The sequence below is a fragment of the Portunus trituberculatus genome, chromosome 16 (assembly GCF_017591435.1).
Source record: "Portunus trituberculatus isolate SZX2019 chromosome 16, ASM1759143v1, whole genome shotgun sequence".
NCBI classification, from domain to species: Eukaryota; Metazoa; Arthropoda; class Malacostraca; order Decapoda; family Portunidae; genus Portunus; species Portunus trituberculatus.
The window spans coordinates 12,696,099-12,719,381 of record NC_059270.1 but is presented as its reverse complement, the minus strand read 5'-3'; the positions used below and the strand labels follow the sequence as shown (position 1 = coordinate 12,719,381).

At 41.7% G+C, this 23,283-nt stretch overlaps 3 protein-coding genes across 3 annotated transcripts in view; 2 read left to right on the top strand and 1 right to left on the bottom strand.

Annotated features, from left to right (window-relative positions):
- Positions 1 to 6,874: 6,874 nt before the first annotated feature.
- LOC123504517 (apolipoprotein D-like) lies at positions 6,875 to 9,066 on the top strand. Its single transcript, XM_045255097.1, has 5 exons — positions 6,875 to 6,902; positions 7,381 to 7,549; positions 7,773 to 7,989; positions 8,190 to 8,347; positions 8,626 to 9,066. Exons 2-5 carry the CDS (start codon positions 7,415 to 7,417, stop codon positions 8,830 to 8,832), a joined length of 717 nt encoding a protein of 238 aa, XP_045111032.1. The 5' UTR covers positions 6,875 to 6,902; positions 7,381 to 7,414; the 3' UTR covers positions 8,833 to 9,066.
- A 2,375-nt stretch (positions 9,067 to 11,441) lies between these two features.
- On the bottom strand, positions 11,442 to 15,168 carry LOC123504426 (trypsin eta-like). The gene is made up of 4 exons (XM_045254937.1): positions 15,091 to 15,168; positions 14,168 to 14,278; positions 13,541 to 13,756; positions 11,442 to 12,257 (listed from the first exon to the last, which is right to left on the bottom strand). The coding sequence occupies exons 1-4, from the start codon at positions 15,166 to 15,168 to the stop codon at positions 12,027 to 12,029; spliced, it is 636 nt and encodes a 211-aa protein (XP_045110872.1). The 3' UTR covers positions 11,442 to 12,026.
- A 175-nt stretch (positions 15,169 to 15,343) lies between these two features.
- LOC123504519 (receptor-type tyrosine-protein phosphatase kappa-like) overlaps positions 15,344 to 23,283 on the top strand; it is an 87,116-nt gene continuing 79,176 nt past the window's right edge. Inside the window, exons 1-5 of the mRNA XM_045255099.1 lie at positions 15,344 to 15,414; positions 15,601 to 15,760; positions 19,203 to 19,326; positions 19,935 to 20,058; positions 20,712 to 20,776. Of these exons, the coding sequence (XP_045111034.1) occupies positions 15,413 to 15,414; positions 15,601 to 15,760; positions 19,203 to 19,326; positions 19,935 to 20,058; positions 20,712 to 20,776 (475 nt within the window). The 5' untranslated portion in view covers positions 15,344 to 15,412. The remainder of the gene's footprint in view (positions 15,415 to 15,600; positions 15,761 to 19,202; positions 19,327 to 19,934; positions 20,059 to 20,711; positions 20,777 to 23,283) is intronic.

Genomic DNA, 23,283 nt, shown 5'->3' with positions numbered 1-23,283 from the left:
GACCGCACTGGACTTCAGAGAAAGGCATAACAAGAAAATGGGCAGCATGAATCTCATAACTATACTGGGATACGTGTATAGTCAAAGAGAGGTGAAGACAGACTGGTTTATTGGTACTGGCACCATAACAAGGAGGAGGCGTTTTACCGTGTGTGGGAGTGCTTGGTTCACGACAAGAGGAACACCTGAAGAGGTGCCGCCCGCCACGCCTCGAAGCCCCGCCACCGCGGGGCTTCCTATTCCTATCCCCCCTGCGGCGGGGGATAGGAGTAGGAAAGAAGGAAGGGAAGAGAGGTGCCGCTCCCCGGTTTCGGGGAGGTGCCAGGAAGAGGCGAAAGGAAGGAAGAAAGGAAGGAAGGAAGGAAGGAAGGGAAGAAGTGAAGGAGGAGGGAAAGTTAAGAAGATAAAGGTTTGGTTTTGGTCCAGAGGGTCAGCGGCGCGCCACCGCCATGATGAGAATAGGAAGTGGCCACCATCTTGTCTGTCTCTTCACACACACACATGCCCACACACACACACACACACACACACACACACACACACACACACACACACACACACACACACACACACACACACACACACACACACACACACACCCACACACACGCCTCTGGCTTGTATGATATTACTCTCACCACACCTACTGCAATAAGAGGGAAAGGTGTAGCATATCAAGAGAACGTCACTTATAGACCAAGACTCATATTTTGAAACATTGTGGTCTGACATAGGCACAGACAAATATACGACGATACTTTTTCCTCCACATATATTATAAAGTCCTTAAAAGTACTACTAGATTCATGAAAATATTTGAGATCACCAATAATATCCTCTCGATGCCTCCAGCCTCGGAGTCCCTTTCTGGGGAGGGGACCAGAAATGTTCCCAGGTTGGACTGCTCTCTCGATGACGACCTCCCTCGACTTTTTCTTCATTAACTTCTGCAATTAGATCTAATTTTTAATCTGTGGAACACCCCCTCTCCTCTACTGAACCTCATCTTCTTTTCCTCACCGAAACACAGCTGTCTGAGGCAACTGACAGTAGCCCCTTCTCTGTTCCCTCCTACTTTCTCTATCCTCATTTTCATTCCAAAGCTGGATGTTGCGTCTATGTGCACAACGACTTAACTTGCTCTCGTGCCCACGCTCTCGAATCTTCCGAGTTTTCCACCATCTGGCTTCGACTTAATAGTCACTCTCTAACTAAATTCATCTGTGCTGTCTATCTCTCCCCTAACTCCTCTGACTATAGTAAATTCTTTGACTATTTAACTTCCAAAGTGGAGCACATTCTGTCCCTCTACCCTTTCGCAGAGATTTCCATTCTTGGAGATTTCAATGTTCACCACCAGCTTTGGCTTTCCTCTCCCTTCACTGACCATCCTGGTGAACTAGCCTTCAACTTTGCTATCCTCCATGACCTAGAGCAACTGGTGCAACACCCTACTCGTATTCCTGACCGTCTTGGAGATACGCCCAACATTCTTGATCTTTTCCTTACCTCTAATCCTTCTGCTTATGCTGTTACCCTATCTTCTCCGTTGGGCTCCTCCGATCACAATCTCATTTCTGTATCTTGTCCTATTTCTCCAATCCTCCTCAGGATCCCCAAAGCGGAGGTGCCTCTGGCGTTTTGCCTCTGCCAGTTGGGGGACCTGAGGAGGTATTATGCTGATTTTCCTGGAATGATTACTGTTTCCGTGTCAGAGACCCATCTCTGTGTGCTGAACGCATAACAGAGGTGATAGTGTCTGGCATGGAGGCGTACATTCCTCATTCTTCTTCTCAACCTAAACCTTCTAAACCTTGGTTTAACACAGCCTGTTCTCGTGCTATACATGATAGAGAGGTTGCCCACAAAAGGTACTTGAGCCTTCCATCTCCTGAATCTCATGCACTTTATATTTCTGCCCGGAATCATGCCAATTCTGTTCTTCAACTTGCCAAACACTCATCAGTAGAAAATGTCAAAATTTTTCAAACTCCAACTCCCCTCGTGACTTCTGGCATCTGGCCGAAAACATCTCCAATAACTTTACTTTTTCATCTTTCCCTCCTTTATTTCATCCTGATGGCACCACTGCCATCTCTTTTGTCTATAAAGCTGAACTCATCTCTCAAACCTTTCCTAACAGCTCCACCTTGGATGATTCTGGGCTTCTTCCTCCCTCTCCTCTTCCCTCTGACTATTTCATGCCAAACTCTTTCAACTATGTCTATCGACTTCTACTTTTCCTTGATACTGGAAGTTTGCCTACATTCTGCCTGTTCTTAAAAAGGTGACCGTTCTAATCTCCCAAACTACTCTCCTATAGCTTTAGCCTCTTGTTTCTCTAAAGTTTTTGAATCTATCCTGGATAGGAAGATTCTTAAACACCTATCTCTTCACAGTCTTGTATCTGGTCGCCAGTATGGCTTCAGTCAAGGTCGCTCTACTGGTGGTCTTCTGGCGTTCCTTACTGAGTCTTGGTCATTCTAGTTTTCCACCATCTGGCTTCGACTCAATAGTCACTAATGGGCAGAAGCTGAACAGCGCTTCCCACATATACACTTCAAATATGCCTACAGGCGCTATAGGCCATAACAAAAAAAAAAACCTCTTTTAGAGATTTCGGTGAAACTTTTGCTGTTGCTTTAGACATATCAAAACCTTTTGATAGAGTCTGGCACAAAGCTTTGACTTCAAAACTACCCTCCTACGGTTTCTATCCTTCCCTCTGCAACTTTATCTCAAGTTTCCTCTCCGACCGTTTTATTGCTGCTGTGGTAGACAGCCACTTTTCTTTTCGTGAATCTATTAACAGTGGTGTTCCTCAGGGTTCTGTCCTGTTACCCACTCTCTCTATTATCCATTAATGATCTTCTTAACCAAACTTCTAGCCCTATCCACTCCTACGCTGATGATACACCTTTCCACGTCCAACCCTTCAGGAAGTCATCAGATCACGCAGGGACTCCACAGAACGCCTGACATCTAAGCTTTCTAAGATTTTTGATTGGGCCAGAGAAAACTTAGTAGTGTTCAATGCCTCAAAAACTCAATTTCTCCATCTATCAACTCGACACAACCTTCCAGACAACTATCTCCTCTTCTTCAGTGACACTCAACTGTCTCCCTCTTCCACACTGAATATCCTCGGCCTATCCTTTATTCATAATCTTAACGGTAAACTTCACATCTCACCTCTTGCTGAAACAGCTTCTATGAAGTTAGGCGTTCTGCGGCGTCTCTGCTAGTTTTTCTCGCCCCTCCAACTGGTAACTCTGTACAAGGGCCTTATCTGCCCCTGTATGGAGTAATCTTCGCATGTTTAGGAAGTTCTACTCACACAGTTTTATTAGATAGGATGGAATCAAAAGCTTTTCGTCTCATCAACTCCCCTCCTCTGACTGACTGTCTTCAGCCTCTTTCTCGCCGTCGAAATGTTGCATCTCTTTCTATCTTTTATCGCTAATTTCATGCTAATTGTTCTACTGATCTTGCTAACTGCATGCCTTCCCTCCTCCTGTGGCCTCGCTGCACAAGGCTTTCTCCTTCGTCTCCTCCCTATTCTGTCCAACTCTGATGTAAAAGTTAACCAGTATTCTCCTTCATTCATACCTTTCTCTGGTAAACTCTGGAATTCCCTGCCTGCCTCTGTCTTTCCATCTTCCTACTAGTTCACTTCTTTTAAGAGGGAGGTCTCAAGACATTTGTTCTTGAATTTTTGATAACTCACGTGACTTTTAATGGAATTGGCAACCCAGTGGGCCTTTTTTTCTATATTTTGTTGCCCTTAGCCAGTTATCCCTCCTGTATGAAAAAAAAATTTGGTGTGTGCTTCCTGCAGCACTTCATGTAAGATATGTTCTTCCTTGACCAAAAGAATAAATCTTACTCAGTCACTCACAAGTTGATGGACGAAACGTGTGTCTGCGGGACTTGGGTTTGTTGCAAGACACCAGGAGGTGTAATGTGTCTTTCATCTCGGAGATTTTATAGGAATTACCAGCTTTTTCAAATTACTCTCATCTCTACAACAAATACTACGTTCGACTGGCCTGGTAGTGGATAGCCAGGCTGCTCAGTACATAATGAGACAATGGTGGCTAGCGTGTTTGTTTCACTAACCGGACCACAAATTTGAATTCCAGCTGGATTGTTATGGTTTTATATTGTTTCCATTAAGATTGCATAAAAAAGAATAAGTAAAATGCTAAGGCGAGAACTTGTCATCTGAATGTGGCGAGAGTGAAATTCTATCGTTTCGGCTTTCCTGTATCCGTTTCTGCTTGTGACCCTGAGCGAATGGAACTCCATTTAACTCACACTGGTGCACGCAATGAGACAAATACAAAGAATATTAACTTGGTAAATATTTTGTTTCGGCTGACACATGCAACTGCCGCACAAGGCTTTCTAATTTCAGTCCCAATCTGTCCAACCTCCTAAATGGAAGAGTTCATCAGTCTCAGTCTCAGTCTGGTTCTGCATTTCCTCCTGCCTTTGTCTTGAAGTATATCTAAAGGGAGGTTTCAAGTCACTTTTCAAGTGTCCATTAATCATTTTTTGACTCTATCTTATTGAAATCGTAGGTGGGCATCTTTTTACAATCTTTGTTACTCTAAGTTAAAGCTCATTGTATTTGACAAGAAATAAAAAAAAAAAGCAGTGGAAGATCCATATTGCTGCACCTCATTTCGAGCATCTGTCACTCAATGGTACAATAAAATTGCAACCTAACAGTCCTTGACAGAAGTGACCATGAGGCCAGCGTAACCTCGGCATGAGTTTCATCTTCAGATAGCGGTCACTCTGGGGAAATGGGTTACGTAAGTTCTAGTAAGAAGAGGGAGGAAGCTTCTGGTGATGGATTTGTGGTGGTGTTCGCCCTCGCGTGCAATGACTAAGAAGAGCCGCGTCATGCCTATCTTCTCTGTCTCACTCTCGGAACTGACTTTTGCTTCCTTGCTGTTTGCTCGAGAATTGCATTTTTTGTAAACGACTAATTTTTTCATCTGTTTATTCTTTAGCAACTATTGGATGAGATTATGGCTACTGGTAACAAATGAGAGGAGGAAGCTGTGTCTGTGCAGCATGTTATGTAAGTCTGTGGCTGGTGAGTCATGGAGGGCAATAAATATTAAGCAAACATCTATCCTCCACATATGTCACCCCTTCACCACTATCGCTTATAGCTTCACAAAAAAAAAAAAAAAAAATAGATTATCAGCTCTCTATGCACATGGAAAGAGACATACATTCCTTTACAAAGTAGCAGTTTAAGAACGGGTCAGCAGCGCGGTGCACTTGGCATGTGTGGTGTTTGTTGTGCACGCTGCTCCTCGGGCCACACAAACCCGTCCCTCACTTGCAAGCAGTGGATGTGGTAGCCTTTACTTCAGGAAACTTGAGAAGTAACGGAAAAGCAATTTAAGAAACCGCAAACGTAACTTTTTATGTGTAGAGGGAATGCAGGTTGTAGAAGGTGATCCGAAATAATTATAAACAGATAAAGAAAACAATAACTCATCATTTCACACATATTCAAAGTATACTGGGGGGAACAGTACCGTAGGAAGATATTAAAAGCACAAGCATGAAGAACACTTGTGTCCGCCATTACAGGTATTGGTCATGATTTCCTTCTCTCCCCGAGTGGCCTTGTGGCTTCCAGGAAAGCTTGTCTCTATGTAGCAACAAAGCTTGCTGGCTTCGCGAGGAAGAACTGTGAGGCCTAATTACCTTCCCAGAAAATTATCAGTGCGCTCAAAATGCTGATTAATCAGTATTTTGAGAAATTAGTTATGAATGGCAGTGAATTTGACTGGTGATTTGGAAAAAAAATGTAGGGGGTTGCCTGCTTCTTAAATATTTTTCTATATATATATATATATATATATATATATATATATATATATATATATATATATATATATATATATATATATATATATATATATATATATATATATATATATATATATATATATATATATATATATATATATATATATATATATATATATATATATATATATATATATATATATATATATATATATATATATATATATATATATATATATATATATATATATATACACACACACACACACACACACACACACACACACACACACACACACACACACACACACACACACACACACACACACACACACACACACACTTTTTTTTATGTTGCGTATTTAAAGAGCTAAATTCTGTTTTCATATCTGAGTACAAATTGTGCCGAAGGTTCTTCTTTCGCTCCTTTAAACACATGAACAGGAATACATGTCATCATTAGCGTCAATGTTCATGTGCTGTGAAACTTATCTAGCCTTATCTTTTTATCAAGCTGTAGAAGTTAGGAAAGTGAACATGAAGATGCCGGTACAGTTATGTCGACGAAGTCAAATATTTTCATGGATGAATTATCGCAGCATATTTGTTACGTGAGACTCCGTTAGATTCGTCGCCTCTTCTTTGTTTCTGAACATTTCGTCAGTACCGATATGCCTCTCTTTTCTAACTACGTATGTACTTCGTTCAATAAATCATTCCTCACCCCAATTCTGCTCACACATATTATTTGCTCTGATTTATTTCCACCTATCATTCCTTCCCTATCCTCACATTTACTTGGATCATCTTCTCTTTTTTACCTCACTCACTCTTTTACAAAGTACCACCTTTGCGTCCCGTGCACTTCTCATTTCCTCGCTTCGTTGGGAAGTCATTCATATAAACAAAGGTTTTTCGGCCACGTGATGTTTTGTGTCGTTACCCGACGGAGTGAACGCCCTTTGTCTCCTGCACCGCCCCTTCGTCCCTCCCTCCCTCGCTACAGTATAAAAGACGGCAAAGAACCTCCCGCTGCAGTCCCTTCGTGGTCCTTCTCACTGCTGGTATACAGAGAGAGAGAGAGAGAGAGAGAGAGAGAGAGAGAGAGAGAGAGAGAGAGAGAGAGAGAGAGAGAGAGAGAGAGAGAGAGAGAGAGAGAGAGAGAGAGAGAGAGAGAGAGAGAGAGAGAGAGAGAGAGAGAGAGAGAGAGAGAGAGAGAGAGAGAGAGAGAGAGAGAGAAAGTTTGTTTCAGATTTAGTTTTATTGATTTAATTTTCGCAAAGTAGATTTGTTAATTCATATTTCATTTTTCATCATCATGAAGAAGCGTAAGATTAATTTTCCATTAAATTCAGCCCCGTGGTTTAGAGTAACGGAACAGCATTGCCAGGATTAATACGTACGTATGTGTTTCAGCAAACATCTTTTTTTGATGCACACTTTCAAAAACCAAACCTGGCATTGTGTAGCACCCATACAGTAATATAGCCTTTAAGCTAACTTCATGACTAATCTATCTTTAAAGTACCCTCTCTTGGGCAGCTTTCAGGGTTCCCTCAGAGCAACAGCGGTCATCATGCAGGCAGTGGGCAGAAGTGTAGCAGTGGCAGTGGTGATGGTGGGAGTGCTCGCCGCAACCACCACCGCCCACGTAATGGGTCTGGGAACCTGCAGGAAATTTGACGGGATGAAAGACTTCGACCCTGCTCGAGTAAGTGTTTATTTGTGTGTTGCCTTGTGTCTCCCACACGAAAACATCGTGTGTGTGTGTGTGTGTGTGTGTGTGTGTGTGTGTGTGTGTGTGTGTGTGTGTGTGTGTGTGTGTGTGTGTGTGTGTGTGTGTGTGTGTGTGTGTGTGTGTGTGTGTGTGTGTGTTTGTGTGTGTTGTGTGGTTTGGGAGGAGAGTTCATGCATGACTGTCTGCCACTTTTTAGTTCAGCGGGACCTGGTACGTCATGAACAAGCTCGGGACGCGGAGTGATTGCCTCTCTGTGACCTACAACCTAACGGAGGACGGCCAGGGGTTCAGGGTGCAGGAGGTGCGGCGGCCGCCCTATAGTGACATCAGCCCTCTCAACTTGGTGGTCACTAACGTTGGCTCGCTGAGGACCAGTGGTGCTGCTTCTGAGTTTACTGCCACGTGGGAAAACAGTAAGTAAAGATTAGATCACTAACAACATTATTGTGATGCAGTCAAGAACACAGATATGAAGAAACCAGAAAGCAAGAAAGTAATTAAAATCTGGAACACAAACAATTAGTATTAATTTGATATAGTGAAGGACAAATTTTGGAGGAAGAAAGGAAGCAAGGCAGTCTGTCTCCATCTTACTCACTTCTTTCCACCACAGGCTTCCTGCCCGACATGCAGAGTGACTACAGAGTGATGGACACTGACTATGACACATACGCCATTGACTACGAATGTCACCAGGTGGCGTTCATCAGGCGACAGTCGGCCACCATCCTCAGCAGGCAGAAGGAGCTGGACCCTGAAGAGATTGAGAAGGTCAGTTGACATGAGATGAGCCAAAAAGTTTACATTTCTTTTTATTTCTAGTAATCTTTTTTCCTTTTATTATAAATTCCTCCTTGTGAATAATGTATTGTTCATGAATATGAAAGAGCCAGCGGGGTTTCCATCACTGTTGCTGCTATTCTCAAGTTAACGGAAGTGATTTTCTCACTGTCCTTATTCATCACAGCCTCTATGTTCTTTTACATGTTTTATTATTAATCAATATTCTCTTCTCGTTGAGTAAATGTACCGTTACTTTTCATTCTTAGCTCAAGGACACACTGATAACAAAGTTTGACGTTCCGGGGGAGCGTCTGAACAAGATCGACCAAAGCACTTGCATCGACACTGACGCAAATGATTTCAATGTGGTCATTGATGAACAAGGATTGTCCAACGCTTACCAGGAAATGAGTAGACTGTCAAAGCTTCCTCAAAATGAGGCAGTAAAGGAAATTGCTAAGATAGGAGAGTAGAAATCATCTCCCATTTTTTCCTAGATTGCTTAGGTAAAACTGCTCATCAAACATTGGTCTTGTAAGCAAATGGTATGTTATGAACTCGGTTTAAGTATAATTGTAAGTGTGTTTCGCTACGCTCCATCTGAAGAACACACAACACAGTTTTTGTTTAGTAATGGAACATCTCTGGTTAAGGTTTACCTTGTTAAATTTGCTCCGTTGTGATTTGAATAAAATTCGGATTTATTATAAGGATGTTTTACAGTTTCTAAGAAACTTACACGAGAGAGAGAGAGAGAGAGAGAGAGAGAGAGAGAGAGAGAGAGAGAGAGAGAGAGAGAGAGAGAGAGAGAGAGAGAGAGAGAGAGAGAGAGAGAGAATTTCGACAGTTGGGTGGCGTGACATAATACTAAGTCTTTTCTCTGTCTGTGTGCATTTCTGTCTGTCTGTCTGCATGTCTGCCTGTCTGTCTGCCCGTCTGTCTGTCTGTCTGTGTCTGCCTGCCCTTCTCTCTGTCTCTCTCTCTCTCTCTCTCTCTCTCTCTCTCTCTCTCTCTCTCTCTCTCTCTCTCTCTCAACAAAGAAATATCCAGCATGAAGCAGAGACGGAGGAGAAAATCACCTGTTCATCCGCTCACCAGGCTTGCCCTCAGTAGTTGCCAGGTGGAGCCCTTCATTACTGTTCCGCTCCGTGGCCACTTGCTGCAATACTGATGTACTGGAGCGGCCGGGCCAAACTATCCCAGTTCCCTGTTTATAATGCTTATGTAGCGGAGAGATCGGCTAAAAGACAAAATGGTAAAATACTTATATAAATGAATAAATGGCTTAAAATAAAGTGAAATATAAATTAGTAGAGAAAAGGAAAAACACAAAGAAGGAATAAAGTGAACAAAACATAATAGATAGCCGCTACAAACATGAAAAATACTTATCTTCTCGAACACCTCTGAAATAAGTGACACAATTCCCGTCTTACTCAACCCTCTGACTCTTACAAGAACTATTTCTAAAAGTAACGAAGATAAAAATGTAAGATTTTAGTAATGCTTCCCCCTTCACGTGATGCAGAATTCATGTTTAACCATTGCTGGAATCATGAATGCTTGAAAATACTTGCAAATGCCACTAACACCAAGACTCCTTCTCTTTCATTTTCATGGGCAGTTGATATAATGAGTATGGTTTTCACGTTTTCTTAAGTTGACGTTGTGAGCTGATGTCAAATTATTGCTAGAATAATGAAAACATCACGACACTATCAAGCCCCAATAACGCCCACAAGAGAATGGAAGTCCAGGTCAAGGCGCCGGTGCTGCGTGAGGATACGGAAGTGACGTCTGCTTTCTTCACGCCTGCCACTCTCGTCCAAGGTGGAAGTGTAAGTTGTGTTTGTGCCGCCACCAAGAAATGCTGGTGAATCATTCCACCTTAAAGAAATGTGTGAGGTAGGATGGAAAGAAAAGAAAGGAAGTTGCCCTTTTTCATTTTCACACATGTGTAAGTCAAAGAAAAATGATACAGTGAAGGGCAGACGAGACTTTTATGAACCTGACTGTAAATTCCCGATCATACTTTAGCAACCATAGTCTACGCAACACTACAGGATAAATCTTCATCGGAAAGTGTCAGTGATAAGCCAGTACTGTCGGTTATCGCATGAACCTGAACTTTGTATTTCTGAAGCGTTAATAATGGGTAATTACCGAAGGAACTCATGTATATTTGAGTCATTAACTAAGGTTTGGTGATCACCATTATGAAAGCATATCTAGAGACAACCATGCCCTGAACTTGATATTAATGTTCTTTTAACTCTCATTTCGTCGCAAACTGGATCTTTTAACTTTTAATGATGGGCAATTGACAAAGCAGCAAGTCAATATTTGTGTTGTTAACTGTGCTCTGATGATTACTATTGTAGAGCGAGGGTTCTCAAACTTTTTGGCTCATAGATTCCCCAAAGAAGTTCTAAATATTAATCAGTTTGAAAACCATTGTTGTATAGGCGTATGCAGAAGGATGTATAGGCTAAACCTACTATTACTGGTCTCTTTAACTAGCATTAGATTTCGAAGACCTTTATGGTGAATATAATAAGCGAAGCTGCTCATGTGTGTGTTTGAGTCGTCAACCGTGGTTAGCGGATGATTATTGTATGAACACATGTAGATGTATACATGATTACACTGAAAAATACTGAACCACCGTACGGGTCGTCTTAGTATTATGCTTACTGGAAGTGTTATATAGGCTTAAAAACAAAACTTGTGGGAGTGTCTCGTTAAACTTACAGTCATCCCTTACAGATGCACAAGAAAACGATGTCTTACATGTGTTTCAGGAAGACCTCCATAACTTTGATGTTTCAAGATAAAGGTGTTTGACATTCACTTTTTTGTCATGATATACTGAGGTCAGATGTTTGATGGAATGAAAATAAAATAAAACAGTATCTAGTTTTAAGAACATAATGACAACTTGTGGAAGGGTGGTGAAGGGATACGCGGGCTGTGGATGAGTACTTTATTCCTGACTAGTTTCGCTGTTATAGCTTCTTCAGGGGAAAGAAGAAGCTATAACAGCTAAACTAGTCAGGAATAAAGTACTCATCCACAGCCCGCGTATCCCTTCACCACCCTTCCACAGTATCTAGTTTATTCAAAATATGTCTGATGAGCAAACATTTTAAGGATAATGGTCACTGATTGAAAGAGTGTGGAACGGTAAATGACTAAGACTAGACTGACGAAACAAGTTGGTAGGATAGCAGCGGTTGTACAAGATTGAGTTTTATTGTGAAAGAACTGAGATGAGGACAAAAGATAGTAAGGAAAGATGCAAGAATATATCAGGACTACACTTGGTTGTTTCTTTATAAAACCAATCTAAGCTTTTCCACTTACATCAACGGCCATGAATTTGTCTAATACTCTTTTAAAACTTCTTATCAATTCGGCACTAACAACTTGAGTACTGAGTCTAATCCATTCACCCTACTCATATACCGCGACAGAGTGGAATTTTATATGATATTTTTACAATCTCCCTACTGATTCGAGACGAACTGATCAATGTGTCTGTTCCACTCGTCTATCACTCTATTCTTCAGAGGGAATACATTACGTCTGATTTTCTCTAATGTTCCTTTAAGAATTCCTACTGACTCAATAGTGGCAGCGTGATTGCAGAGTTTATTACGTTCAAATATCACTTGACCTCAATGGGAATATATTTGGCGGTAGGTTTCAGATAGCGGCGAAGTGGTGGTGGTGAAAAGAGCGAAGTGGATGAGTGAGGATTTAGTTGCTTGGTGATCCAATTCCTCCAGTGTGGCACGGAGGTGTACACGCCAGGGAACCCCCGGCGGCCGCACCCAACGCCCCATGACACCATCCCCGCCACAACGCCGCCGCAAACTAGAGGTCCCCCAGAATCACCCTGAGGAACGGAAAGTGAAAGCCAGTTGCTGGTTATGATATCTGGTTTGTTACTTGGTTCTTTTCTAATTTGCCTAAATTCAACGGGTTTTATTTATCTGCTTTTGTTATGCATTTTAGTTAATAAAGAATATTGATTTAGGAAAAAGAAAAGAGTAATGTAAAAAGAAGCTGATCAAAGCTTTTATCTTAACTAAACTTACTCCTAATATCCCTTTTTGCACATCATTAAAACACACACACACACACACACACACACACACACACACACACACACACATACATAACTCAATACAGCCCTTTCACTTCTCATACATTAGTGATTTTCCTCCATGCTCGCCCTTGACACAGATGGCCACGCAATGTCTCTTCAAAGATTTCCTCTCAGTGCAGCATAATTGAGTCTCTTGTCTGGATCTTCCTTTTGTTAGTTACATTCCACTCTGCCGCACGTCACTGTCTAGACCAGTCGGACCTTGAACACTCATAGACTCTAATGCCTGTTCAGGAGATTGGCAGGTATACATTCCGACCTGGGATATTGGGCTCTTAGTTTTTAGATCCTGCACTGTATTGTTTTCAGCATCTCCCCTGTACCTGTCACTGTCTCATGTCCTTGTATGCAAACTTACATTTCCTTTACTATCTCTGTCCTACTTTCTCGTATTTATCTTTTTGTCTAACAAATTTCCATAAATAAGAACATAATAACATACGGAAAGTTTCAAGAAAGCTTTCTCTCTATAAAACATACTTGCATCCACCATCACTACTACCCACAAAATTGTTTGATATATATATTTTTTTCAAGTTATCTAATGATTCGCCAACAATTATTTGATTACTAAGTCTATTCCTCACATCTACTACTTTTTTCGAGACCAGATCCTCTCGATATCTTTCCAAATCTAACCTTGTTTTGCGTGAATCTGCTATTTCTAGTCCTGTTCTGCTTATTGGCTTTGAGGATCGTGTTTGTCACCTTTATTATATCTCATACACCCCTTAAAAATTTCAATATAGATACAAATCTTTTTTACTTAAGATTTTTTCATGTAAGAATACCACCCATGATATTCCTATCTGTCTTGTTTATGGCAGTCCCTCCGATCCTAGTTATACTTGCAATATCACTTAAAGACCTCAATCCAAATTTCGATTTTTACTTTAAGATAAGTCATGGGCTTCCTACCTCTATCTCATTTATGGCAGTCTCTTCCAATCCTATCTCAGTATCATCTCCTACGCCTTACATTGCCTCACCGTCCCGCAGCCTTGAGTTACCTCGCACGTGTCGCTCATGCCGTCACCACCCGCACAAAACACAGATGAGTCAATGATGGCAGTGGATCTGTGAGGCGTGATCGCGTCCTGGCAGCGGCTCCTCTCCACCACTGTCAGATTTGCTATCAAGAGCACAGGAGACACTTGGCCAAACTGTGGAGTGGTGGGAGTGGTAAGGTGAGATTCAAGAAGGGCATTACTCGAGTTGAAATGATGCTAGCAAGTGATTCTGTCAATCAGTTGTTAAAGATTGAGTGACTGATGCTGTAACTGTTCTCTCTCTCTCTCTCTCTCTCTCTCTCTCTCTCTCTCTCTCTCTCTCTCTCTCTCTCTCTCTCTCTCTCTCTCTCTCTCTCTGTGTGTGTGTGTGTGTGTGTGTGTGTGTGTGTGTGTGTGTGTGTGTGTGTGTGTGTGTGTGTGTGTGTGTGTGTGTGTGTGTGTGTGTGTGTGTGAAGATGAACATCTTCGTGTTTCTCCTCTCTCTATCATTTCAACATCATCATCATTTCATCTATTGTTTCAACACCCACGACCCACTACTCATCCCCCCATGTACCTACTCACACACCTACGTCTATCAATCAACTCAACAGACAGACAGACACACACACACACACACACACACACCTCTGCAGTGGTTCCCCAGCCAGCAGCAGTACAGACGGTGCCTACTAGAGGTTGTTCGTGCGCCAAGGTGGCTGTGTGCAGCTGTCCCGTCACCAGGAAAGGCTCGTGCACCTGTGGGAGGGAAACGCCTGAGTCACATAGCCAGCCCGTGTTATGAGTATTCCGTGGAATGAATTTATTTCCGAGTCAGATTATTTGGTTAATGTTCCTTTGAGGTTTTTGATATACCTTCTCATAAGCGTAATTATCTCAGGAAAACTTATTTTTCATGTCTTTAGCATAATCATCTGTAGATTCGTTCCTGGGGGTTGTGTCATCGGCCTGCAAGCTTATTTCATAAAAGATTGGATGTTCAGTTCCCGTTGTTGTTGTTGTTGTTGCTGTTGCTGATGTTGAGGTTGGGATTGTTGTTGTTGTTGTTGTTGTTTGTTTGCTTAAGATTCCTCTCGTAGGAATGGATCTTCTGTTTAGTGGTGACCCAATATTATATTGAGTTCCCGTCGGTGATGGCGTTGTTGCTGCGTAGTCACATAATGAAATGACTGAACAGTCCACTGGCTTGTAGATATACCCATGGTTGTGTTTACTAGCATATTCAAGAGAGTTTCAGTTGTAGTCAGTTTCATGGTGATGGTTCGGTCTAGATATGATCAAAGGTTGCCCCGTGCATGCGTGTTCGAATATTCCTTCAGAACATCTAATCAGGTTCATATTTTGCGTCGAACTTTATTTCAAACCAGACTAAAAACTAGTGAGCATATACGAAATTATGAAGTCATAGAGTACAGTGATCATCGTGGAATGATGTGAGTTAACTGCAAGTGCGTAACATTGGTATGTAGGAATAATGCTAACAGGGATTCATTCGAAGCTTTCCGAAGCTGACATTAGCTTAACTCATAAAACACCCGTGCAAAGCTCACTATGACTGATGGGAAGGCAGCTTCACACTCTGTAGCGATAGTTATTTTAGAACTGGAAATCTTAAATTCAATGAACATCACTCATACCATTAGTCACTAACAATCATCCATTTCACATCATAGTCACCGCGCATCATTCTCCTGTACGTTGCGACCCAGTTATGGTTTCGACTCACTTCATAAAACTAAGAGGAAGAGAGAACTGGAGGTTAACGAATGTGGTCTGACCTTTATCTCTTCCACAGTCTCGGCCTCAGCTCTGCCATCAAGAAGACATTTACAGTGAGCGCCAAATGAATGAAGCCCCTCTCACTGTTGAATCATGTAAGTAATTAAATTCGTTGTTATGGTTTGCTTGATTCAGCCATTGCTGTGTATCTGTTCTTTGTCTGCGATCCACTAAAAATTTTGGTGAGAATTAATCTAGATATCGATATGATATATATTAATATATCTTCTCTCCTCTTGGAAAGACGCTGAGCCAAAGAATCACTTGTGACTCATGAATAGGTCAGTGGAACACGCCGTAACAAGGTGTGATGACTTCAACTACCACCACTACCCCTATCGTTCCCATCGTCACCACCGTCACCATCACCCCTATACCTTCAATAGAGACCTTCTTCACAATGGCTGTTGTCACGATAATGGCGCCACTGTCAAGGTTAAGGTAAGGACTGCTTTGTCTCCTTCCCATCGTGTGGTGACTTGTCCGAAAAAAGAGTGAATCTATATACATTTGATTCATTGTAATAACACAAATTTCTCGATGCTATTAAAACTGGGTGTGGGTTGCTGCGGTCTCCTTGAAAATAGAAACTGTTATAAATGTTGGCAGGAAAGGCAAATCAATTTTATGAATCAGTAACGAGAAAATTCCACTAAGATATTTGTTGAACAGATGTTTATATAGAAGTATACACAGAAACAGACGATTAGGTAAAGTTTGCTGGGTAAAGTTTAGCTGACTTCCTAGACTTTATGTCGTCCAGGTAATGAGTAAAGTTCAAGTGCTCTATTCTAAAACGACTAGAATAAGTTTCAAGACCGCTCCTATATACAAATAATTATTGAAAAAGACGTTTATGTACTTGTAAGGAAAACAAGTGAGTAGGTAAAGTTTGTGTCTTCGAAACAATAAGTAAAGTTCAGCAGGTCTAGGAATCAGTATTGAGACTGTACCTCTCCATACAAGAACTTACCAAAAGGACGTTTATGTATGTACATGTACACGAAAGGTAGACAAGCGCTCTACCAAACTCTCCATCATCTACGGACCAAGTAAAGTTGAACAGGAATATACTAAAAATAAAAAGAGGAAAAGAAAAAAAAAACTAAATATATTCAGGAAAAAATTACCTCCAGAATGGCGAGGTCGGCAGCCAACTTAGGGTCGCCCTGGTAGAGGTGGTGTTGCCTCGCCGCCTGCACCTCGCGAACCTGAAGGGGAGAGACACACGCCAGGAGTCAGGAAGGGGAAAAAAAGTTCTATTTAAACGGCATCATTAAAACAAAATAAAAAGTAAAGAACAATCTAGTAAGATATCTCACGAAAGACAGAGACAGACAGACAGACAGACAGACAGACACACTTACACACACACACACACACACACACACACACACACACACACACACACACACACACCTGTTCTGATTCCTCATAAGATAGGTAGTCATGCTCGCCCAGCACGGCCGTTATGTTCTGCGGCCGCTGCACATCATCCAGACAGTGCGCCGCGGTCAGGATGCGACGAGGATCCAGGAGCGTCCCGCCACACACGAACGTCGAGTTGAGCTTATGAGGAAGAGAAGGGAAGGAGGCAAGCACACAAGGTAATTGTGTTCGATAAATAGGTAGGTAGGTTCATACAAGGAGTGCCACGTGTAGGCTTCATGTCTTTCTGTAGCTTCCATTATTTCTTATGGTATGAGAAAATCCAGGAATGGAAAAAGGGATCATAATCACTCCGATTTCTTAGACATCATGATCTACTGGTGCACTTAACCTTGACCAGACTACACTAAGTAGCCCCTGCCAATGGAAGCGAAGCTGCCATTGAGTAAGAGAAAAACCTAAGAATGGGGAAAGAGGTCGCAATTTACTCAAGTTTCTAAACTATTAGGATCTATTGGTGCTGACAACCTTGACCACAGGCACTAAAGTAGAGGGGTGTTCCCACACCAGAGGAAACGAGGCTAAACAGGACTTATGAATGTGGGTCACGCCTCCATATCAACCTTCTGACGGATGATAATGACACTCGTTATATGAGTACTCTTAAATCCCTTTACTGAGCAAAAATGAAGCAAAAGAAATTAGGAAGTCTGAACTATTCTGTGCTGTAATATCTGACGCTATTTGTAATGCTTCTTAAATTTATACTCTTAGCTTGCCGGTAACATTACATAAGAACATAAGAAAAAAGAGTAGCTGCAAGAAGCCGTCAGACCTACACATGCTGTATTACTCTTAAGCTTGAGAAGATCAAAGGGTTAATATCAGTTATTCACGCAATAAAACTGGGAAAAAAAATAAAGCATTTACCTTGGTCACCCTGAGGAACACCAGGAAGGGAAACTGCAACGCGGTGGCCTCAGTACCGCCCAATAGCCGTTTCCGCCGATTTCCTTGCACAGCATTTCCTTCCACTGCTCCCAACGCTCCTGATGAAGATACAGCAAACAGCCTCATAACACACAGCCTTGGTGCTTAATTTTATCATCTGCAATCTCACTTGAATATCATCACTAAGAGTTTGTCAAGAAGTAATGTTTTTTACTAATGTTTTTGTTTGCATATACATACTTTCACACAAGAGAGCTCTAACTCAGGACAACAAAACTGAAAAAAATAACCCACTGAAGGTTTCAGTTCTTGAAGAGAACCGGAAAGCAAGGCCAAAGTTACATTGTGAAGTAAAATGAAATTTCCCGCTTGAAAGACGGGTGCAGTGGAGTTTCGTGCAGAGGAGAGATATGCTCGATCAAACGTGACTTCTCAGCCAGGCAACTTTAGCCGGACGTACCCACGAGCAGAAGCGTTCGCCACATGGCACTGAGTGAGTTGAGTGTTAAAGCCTACATATATACTGGAAGCGGAAGGCAATGGAGGACATGGAAGGAAACAATGATTCAGTGCTAAAGGAGGAATGACAGCAATTTAGGTGAAGGCAGAACCTTGACTGTTTCTTTGCAGGGAGAGAAAGCACAACTGGACGCCCATGAATGAGTCAGACAGTGTTGTCGTACGGTGTACGGGATAAACAGAGAGAAAGGTAAAGAAGGCTCTACCAAAGATGAACAAATATACAGAGAAAGTCATTGTAATGAAGAATCGACAGAAGACTGAATGAATAAGAAAAAGGAAAAAATATAGTCAATAAGAATATCAGTGATATATTCACAATTACTAGAGGTTATGTAATAATACTTGTAACTTTATTCTAATTCACAAAGAACTGCCTGAATGGTCGACTCCACAGATGGGATAATGGATCGCGGGACAGTCACTTTCACTTGTAAGGTAGCAGAAATTTCCTTTGGGTCAAGGACGCATTGCCTCACTCCCAGACGATGGGGACACCGGCGCCTGGCGTGTTAACTTCAACGAGGTAAATGTGCTCGGTTCGGGGTCAAACTTAGAGGCGACAAAGAGAGGCAGCAGCGGTGACACCTGCAGTATTCTCGTGGCTGCCCCTGAGGAGGGAGGCGCGTCTTTGTGCGGCAAGTTGCTTTTCTAGCATCTCCCACCATACTCGTAGTGCCGTTCTGGTTCTAGTCCTGTTTGCGCTTCTGGCTCTGATTCTGAAATAACCTTTGCATCAGTGTCCCATGTTTTTGTATCTCTTTTTTTTTTGCCTTTGTTTATCTCTTCCTATTCCTCACGTTGTGTCACTCATGAAGCGAATGGCAAAAGTCGTACCGTGACTGAAAATTCAAAAGAAAACATACTGGATACAAATCTAACATCATTGTGTTGTAAAAACGTGAATCCGATACAGACTTCAACATTCACAACGCTGGTCTTGATCTTCATTCTTACTGAGACAATACGTATGTAAGCAATGACCAAGCAAACGAATCACTCTCACTGAAGCCTTGACGTGCAGGTCATGGGGGTCGCGGCGAACAGGCAGGGCGAGCAACAGCAGCCCCCGTCCTGGTGGCCGCTGTTCCTCCGCTACAACGACACCGTCCGCCTCGTGCCCCCGGGGCTGAAGGAGAGCAATCTCAGTGAGTAAAGATCCTTCAGAGTTTTGAAACGTGTGCGGATGGAAAGGCTAGTTCAGTACTGTAACTCATGCATACAACTTTGGAGAAAAATAACAGTACTTGATGTATATTGATTTTTAGAGGAAAACCGGAATCTAATTAGATCTTTGGAGGAAAATCAGTATCATCATCGATTTTTAAAGTAAAGACAGTATCTATATTGATCGTTGGAGGAAAGCAGTACCTACATAAATATTTGGAGAAAAAACAGCACATACATAGATCTTTGGAGGAATACATATCTTTGGAGGAAAAAGTCGAGTTAACAACAGCTTAGCATCGCCTCAGTTAAGGTGCATTTGGTGTACTATTGCAGAATTTCATGAATCAAAAGGGAAATATGACGAACATTATAAAGAAAATTAGAAATGTTGTTTGGTGACCACGAGTCAAATAATCACACATGATAAAAAGAAATATCCAGAGAAACACAAGAAATGTACTGTATAGGTATATGTTTAATACTTAGCCAATCAATTACTAGGCACATCCATATAGTTATGTTACTACTAATGTATATCCATATATTAACACTAATGTCTGTCTGTGTGTCTGTGTCCTCCCCGCAGCGGTGGCAGAGGTGGCAGAGCAAGAGTATTTCTGCTGTGTAATCACCGAGGGGCCTTGGACGGCGTTTTTCTGTGTTCTTACTTCCGTGCTCTTCATCTCCCTCGCCGTCCTGAAGTATCTGAGGTAAGGCGGCCGTTCTGCTGAAGTAAATAGTGTGTTTTGTTCAGGAAAAGTCACGTGTAGGCCTCACTACTTCTTGCAGCTTCCTTTATTTTCTTTTTATATTCTTGTTGTACTTTCAGTTTTACATATTCCTTAAAGTGTTTTTATGATTTTTTCTTATTATTTTCATGTTCTCTCATTTTTAATCTATTACAAAAGTTCTTATCAATAAAGTCTTAACTGTATCTTTTATATATTCATGTTTATTTGTTTCTTAATTCTGACTGTGTTTTGTTTTCTAATCTTATTATTATTTTCATTTTTAATTTTTTCACAGCGATATCCAACAATACGCGTCGCTAAAAACAATATGTGAAAACTTTATCAGCACATGGAAGAAAGAAAAGGCTGAAGAGAATAAAGTTTAGCAATGTCTAGTGAGTATAGTGTTTGGAGATGGCTGTACAACGAGAAGAAAATTTATCCTAAGTAGGGTATTAAGGAAAGATAAACCAAATAACAGGGATGATATAAGACTACAGTGGCTTAATGTACGATGAACAACCACTGTACTCAATAAGAATAATGTTTTAATTTCAGCTTCAAGTAATATGCAGAGACAGAATGTAGATTCCATATATTCTTGGTTACTTACACGCACGTCTCACCCACAGGAAGGATGCCACCAACCCCAAGACCATCAGGAAAAACTGGAAGAGGATTTCTAAGGTCATGTATGGTGAGTGTTCTCTTTGTGTGACTCTCCTGCCTGCATGTTTTCCTGCCTCCAGAAAGTGCATGTGATTTCTTAGTGTATTTTTTCATTTATCCATTTTCTTCCTCTATATTTGTGTTAGGAAAGTCGACGAGGGTTCGAATCCTGTCCACGGTCCGAGTGTAGGTTGGGCTTCCACACTCGGGGCAACGGTTTCCTAGCGGGTGGGCTTTGATATAGGAGGTGCCCCAAAAAAGTATCTCCTTTAGCCCATAAATTTCCGTGAAAAGTCCACATGGTATAAAAAAAAAAGAAGGGCAAGACTCAGTTGATAAAGCCAGTAATTTCAGTTTATGATTGTACTTTTTGCTGGTTGGTACCTCATTTGACCTTTTCTTTCAATTGTTTCTTCGTAGGGAGACTTTCTTAACAAGGAAAGTAAGAGATACAGGTTAATCTATTTTTTTTTAGGTTTCTCAATACAGGCTCTTTAAAACAGATCAGATCAAAGAAGTTAAAGAGTTTGCAGTAAAAAAAAGAATAAAGAGTGGAAATGTTGGTTAGCTTTTGCATTATTAGTAAGGTGGGAAGACTACGCAAGGGAGCATAAGTATGTTTTTTTTTTTATGTATGGAAGAGGGCCAGCCAAGGGCAAAAGAAAGAGAGAAAAAAAAGGCCTTCTTGAGTGCTGGCTCTACTTTACTGTGTATCAATTTGCATTCTCCATCTACGGTAACTGTCTCTCATATTTAACTCACTCAGCGGAAGGGTGTGCTAGGTTTGTCAATGTTTTTCCTTCACGATTTTAATGAACGTGTGATTGTTTCCTGCATTTAACACGCTTTGAGGGATGTTATGTAGGTTTTCTGAATGGTGTTTCATGCCTACATTGAAATTTTAGTTGTCTTAATATACCTTAAGCAAATTTATGTGAGATTGTCATTTATGTTTTCAAGATTATAATAGTAATTTGATTGTTTCTTATATCTCTGAGAAAGTTATGTAAGGTTATCAATGGTGTTTTCATGGTTATAGTGAATGCTTGACAGTCTTTCACATCTTACATACTTCAAGAGTTATTTAAGATGTATCGGTGGTGTTTTTAGGACGCCGTTTGATACTTTAGGTGAAAACTACGCACAGCAGCGATGGAGATATGTGAAAGGACTCAGTTTGTGGGAAAAGAAAAACAATCTGAATGGTAGACGAGTATAGGGAAAAGAAATACACTGCCCTATAAGGATTTCTCTCTCTCTCTCTCTCTCTCTCTCTCTCTCTCTCTCTCTCTCTCTCTCTCTCTCTCTCTCTCTCTCTCTCTCTCTCTCTCTCCCTTTTCCAGTCATATATATTTTTGTACCCTAATTACGGTTCTTCCTTTCTCTCTTCTCCCCTTTCTCCTCCTCCTCCTCCTTCCTTGCATCTTCTACTCTCTTCTTCTTTGCGTCTCTCCTCTCCTGTGATTCAGGGGGGATGGGGCAACGTTCTAAGAGAGAGCACTGACTCATGACTTTATCAGTGATATAATGCCGCCTCATAATATTCCTGTATCACAACGTCTTCACCACTACCACCGCCAATGCCGCTGCCACCACTACCACCACCACCACCACCATCACCACCAGTGCCTCCACCATCACCACTAGCCAGTTCATAGTCACCATTAAGGGCAATGCATTAATTAACCTGGTCATTGTCCCCACCACCATCACCACCAACACCACCAACACCACCATTAGTTCAGTGCATGTCATTTTCCTCCTCACCATCATCACCACCACACATCCTCCTTTCTCGTATCTCGTCCCTCTTTTCTTTCTATCTCTCCTCCCTCCACTCGTCTCGCCCTCTTTTCATCCCCCACCATCGCTCCCGCTCTTCCTCCTCTCCTCGTCTCCCTCCCGCCAGTGTCTGCCTCGCCGGCCAGCCTCAGTCGCGTGGTTCTCCTGCTCGTGTCAACCTCCTTCCCTACGCGGGTCCCTCACCCTCGCCTCCGCCACAGTCACATAACACAATAAGGCTCAGCGCTGGGAGGATAAGCTTTCTGAACTCTGTGACTTGAGGCAGTGCTCGAGTCAGCTGTATTTGTTCGTGTGGCTTCAGAAAAATGGTGCGTCGCTGAGTGGCTGTCGCTCCGTGGTGCCTCGCAAGGGAGTTTCAAGGCCACTTCAGGGGGAATTCGTATTAAAAAGAAAGATGAAATGGAAAAGGCAAGAGAGGAAAAGATCTCCCAGTAAATTAGCAAGATCTGAATACCAAGGACACTTCGGGAACAGTTCGTATTAGGAAAAATAGAAAAGACGAGAAAAGAAGAGATTCCACTAAATCAATTAATGTTTTATGACTAATTATTCACTGTATTATATGATGAAAGTCCTCTAGCCACATTACGTCATTTCAGCCTCGTTACAAGAAATATCTCTCGATTTCATTCATTTGTTTGTATATTCATTCATTATCTACTGAGGAGAGGTCGAGTGGAGTGAGATTGAAGAGAGGGAAGAGACTTAAAGTGTATAGCTGTTGGGAAACTT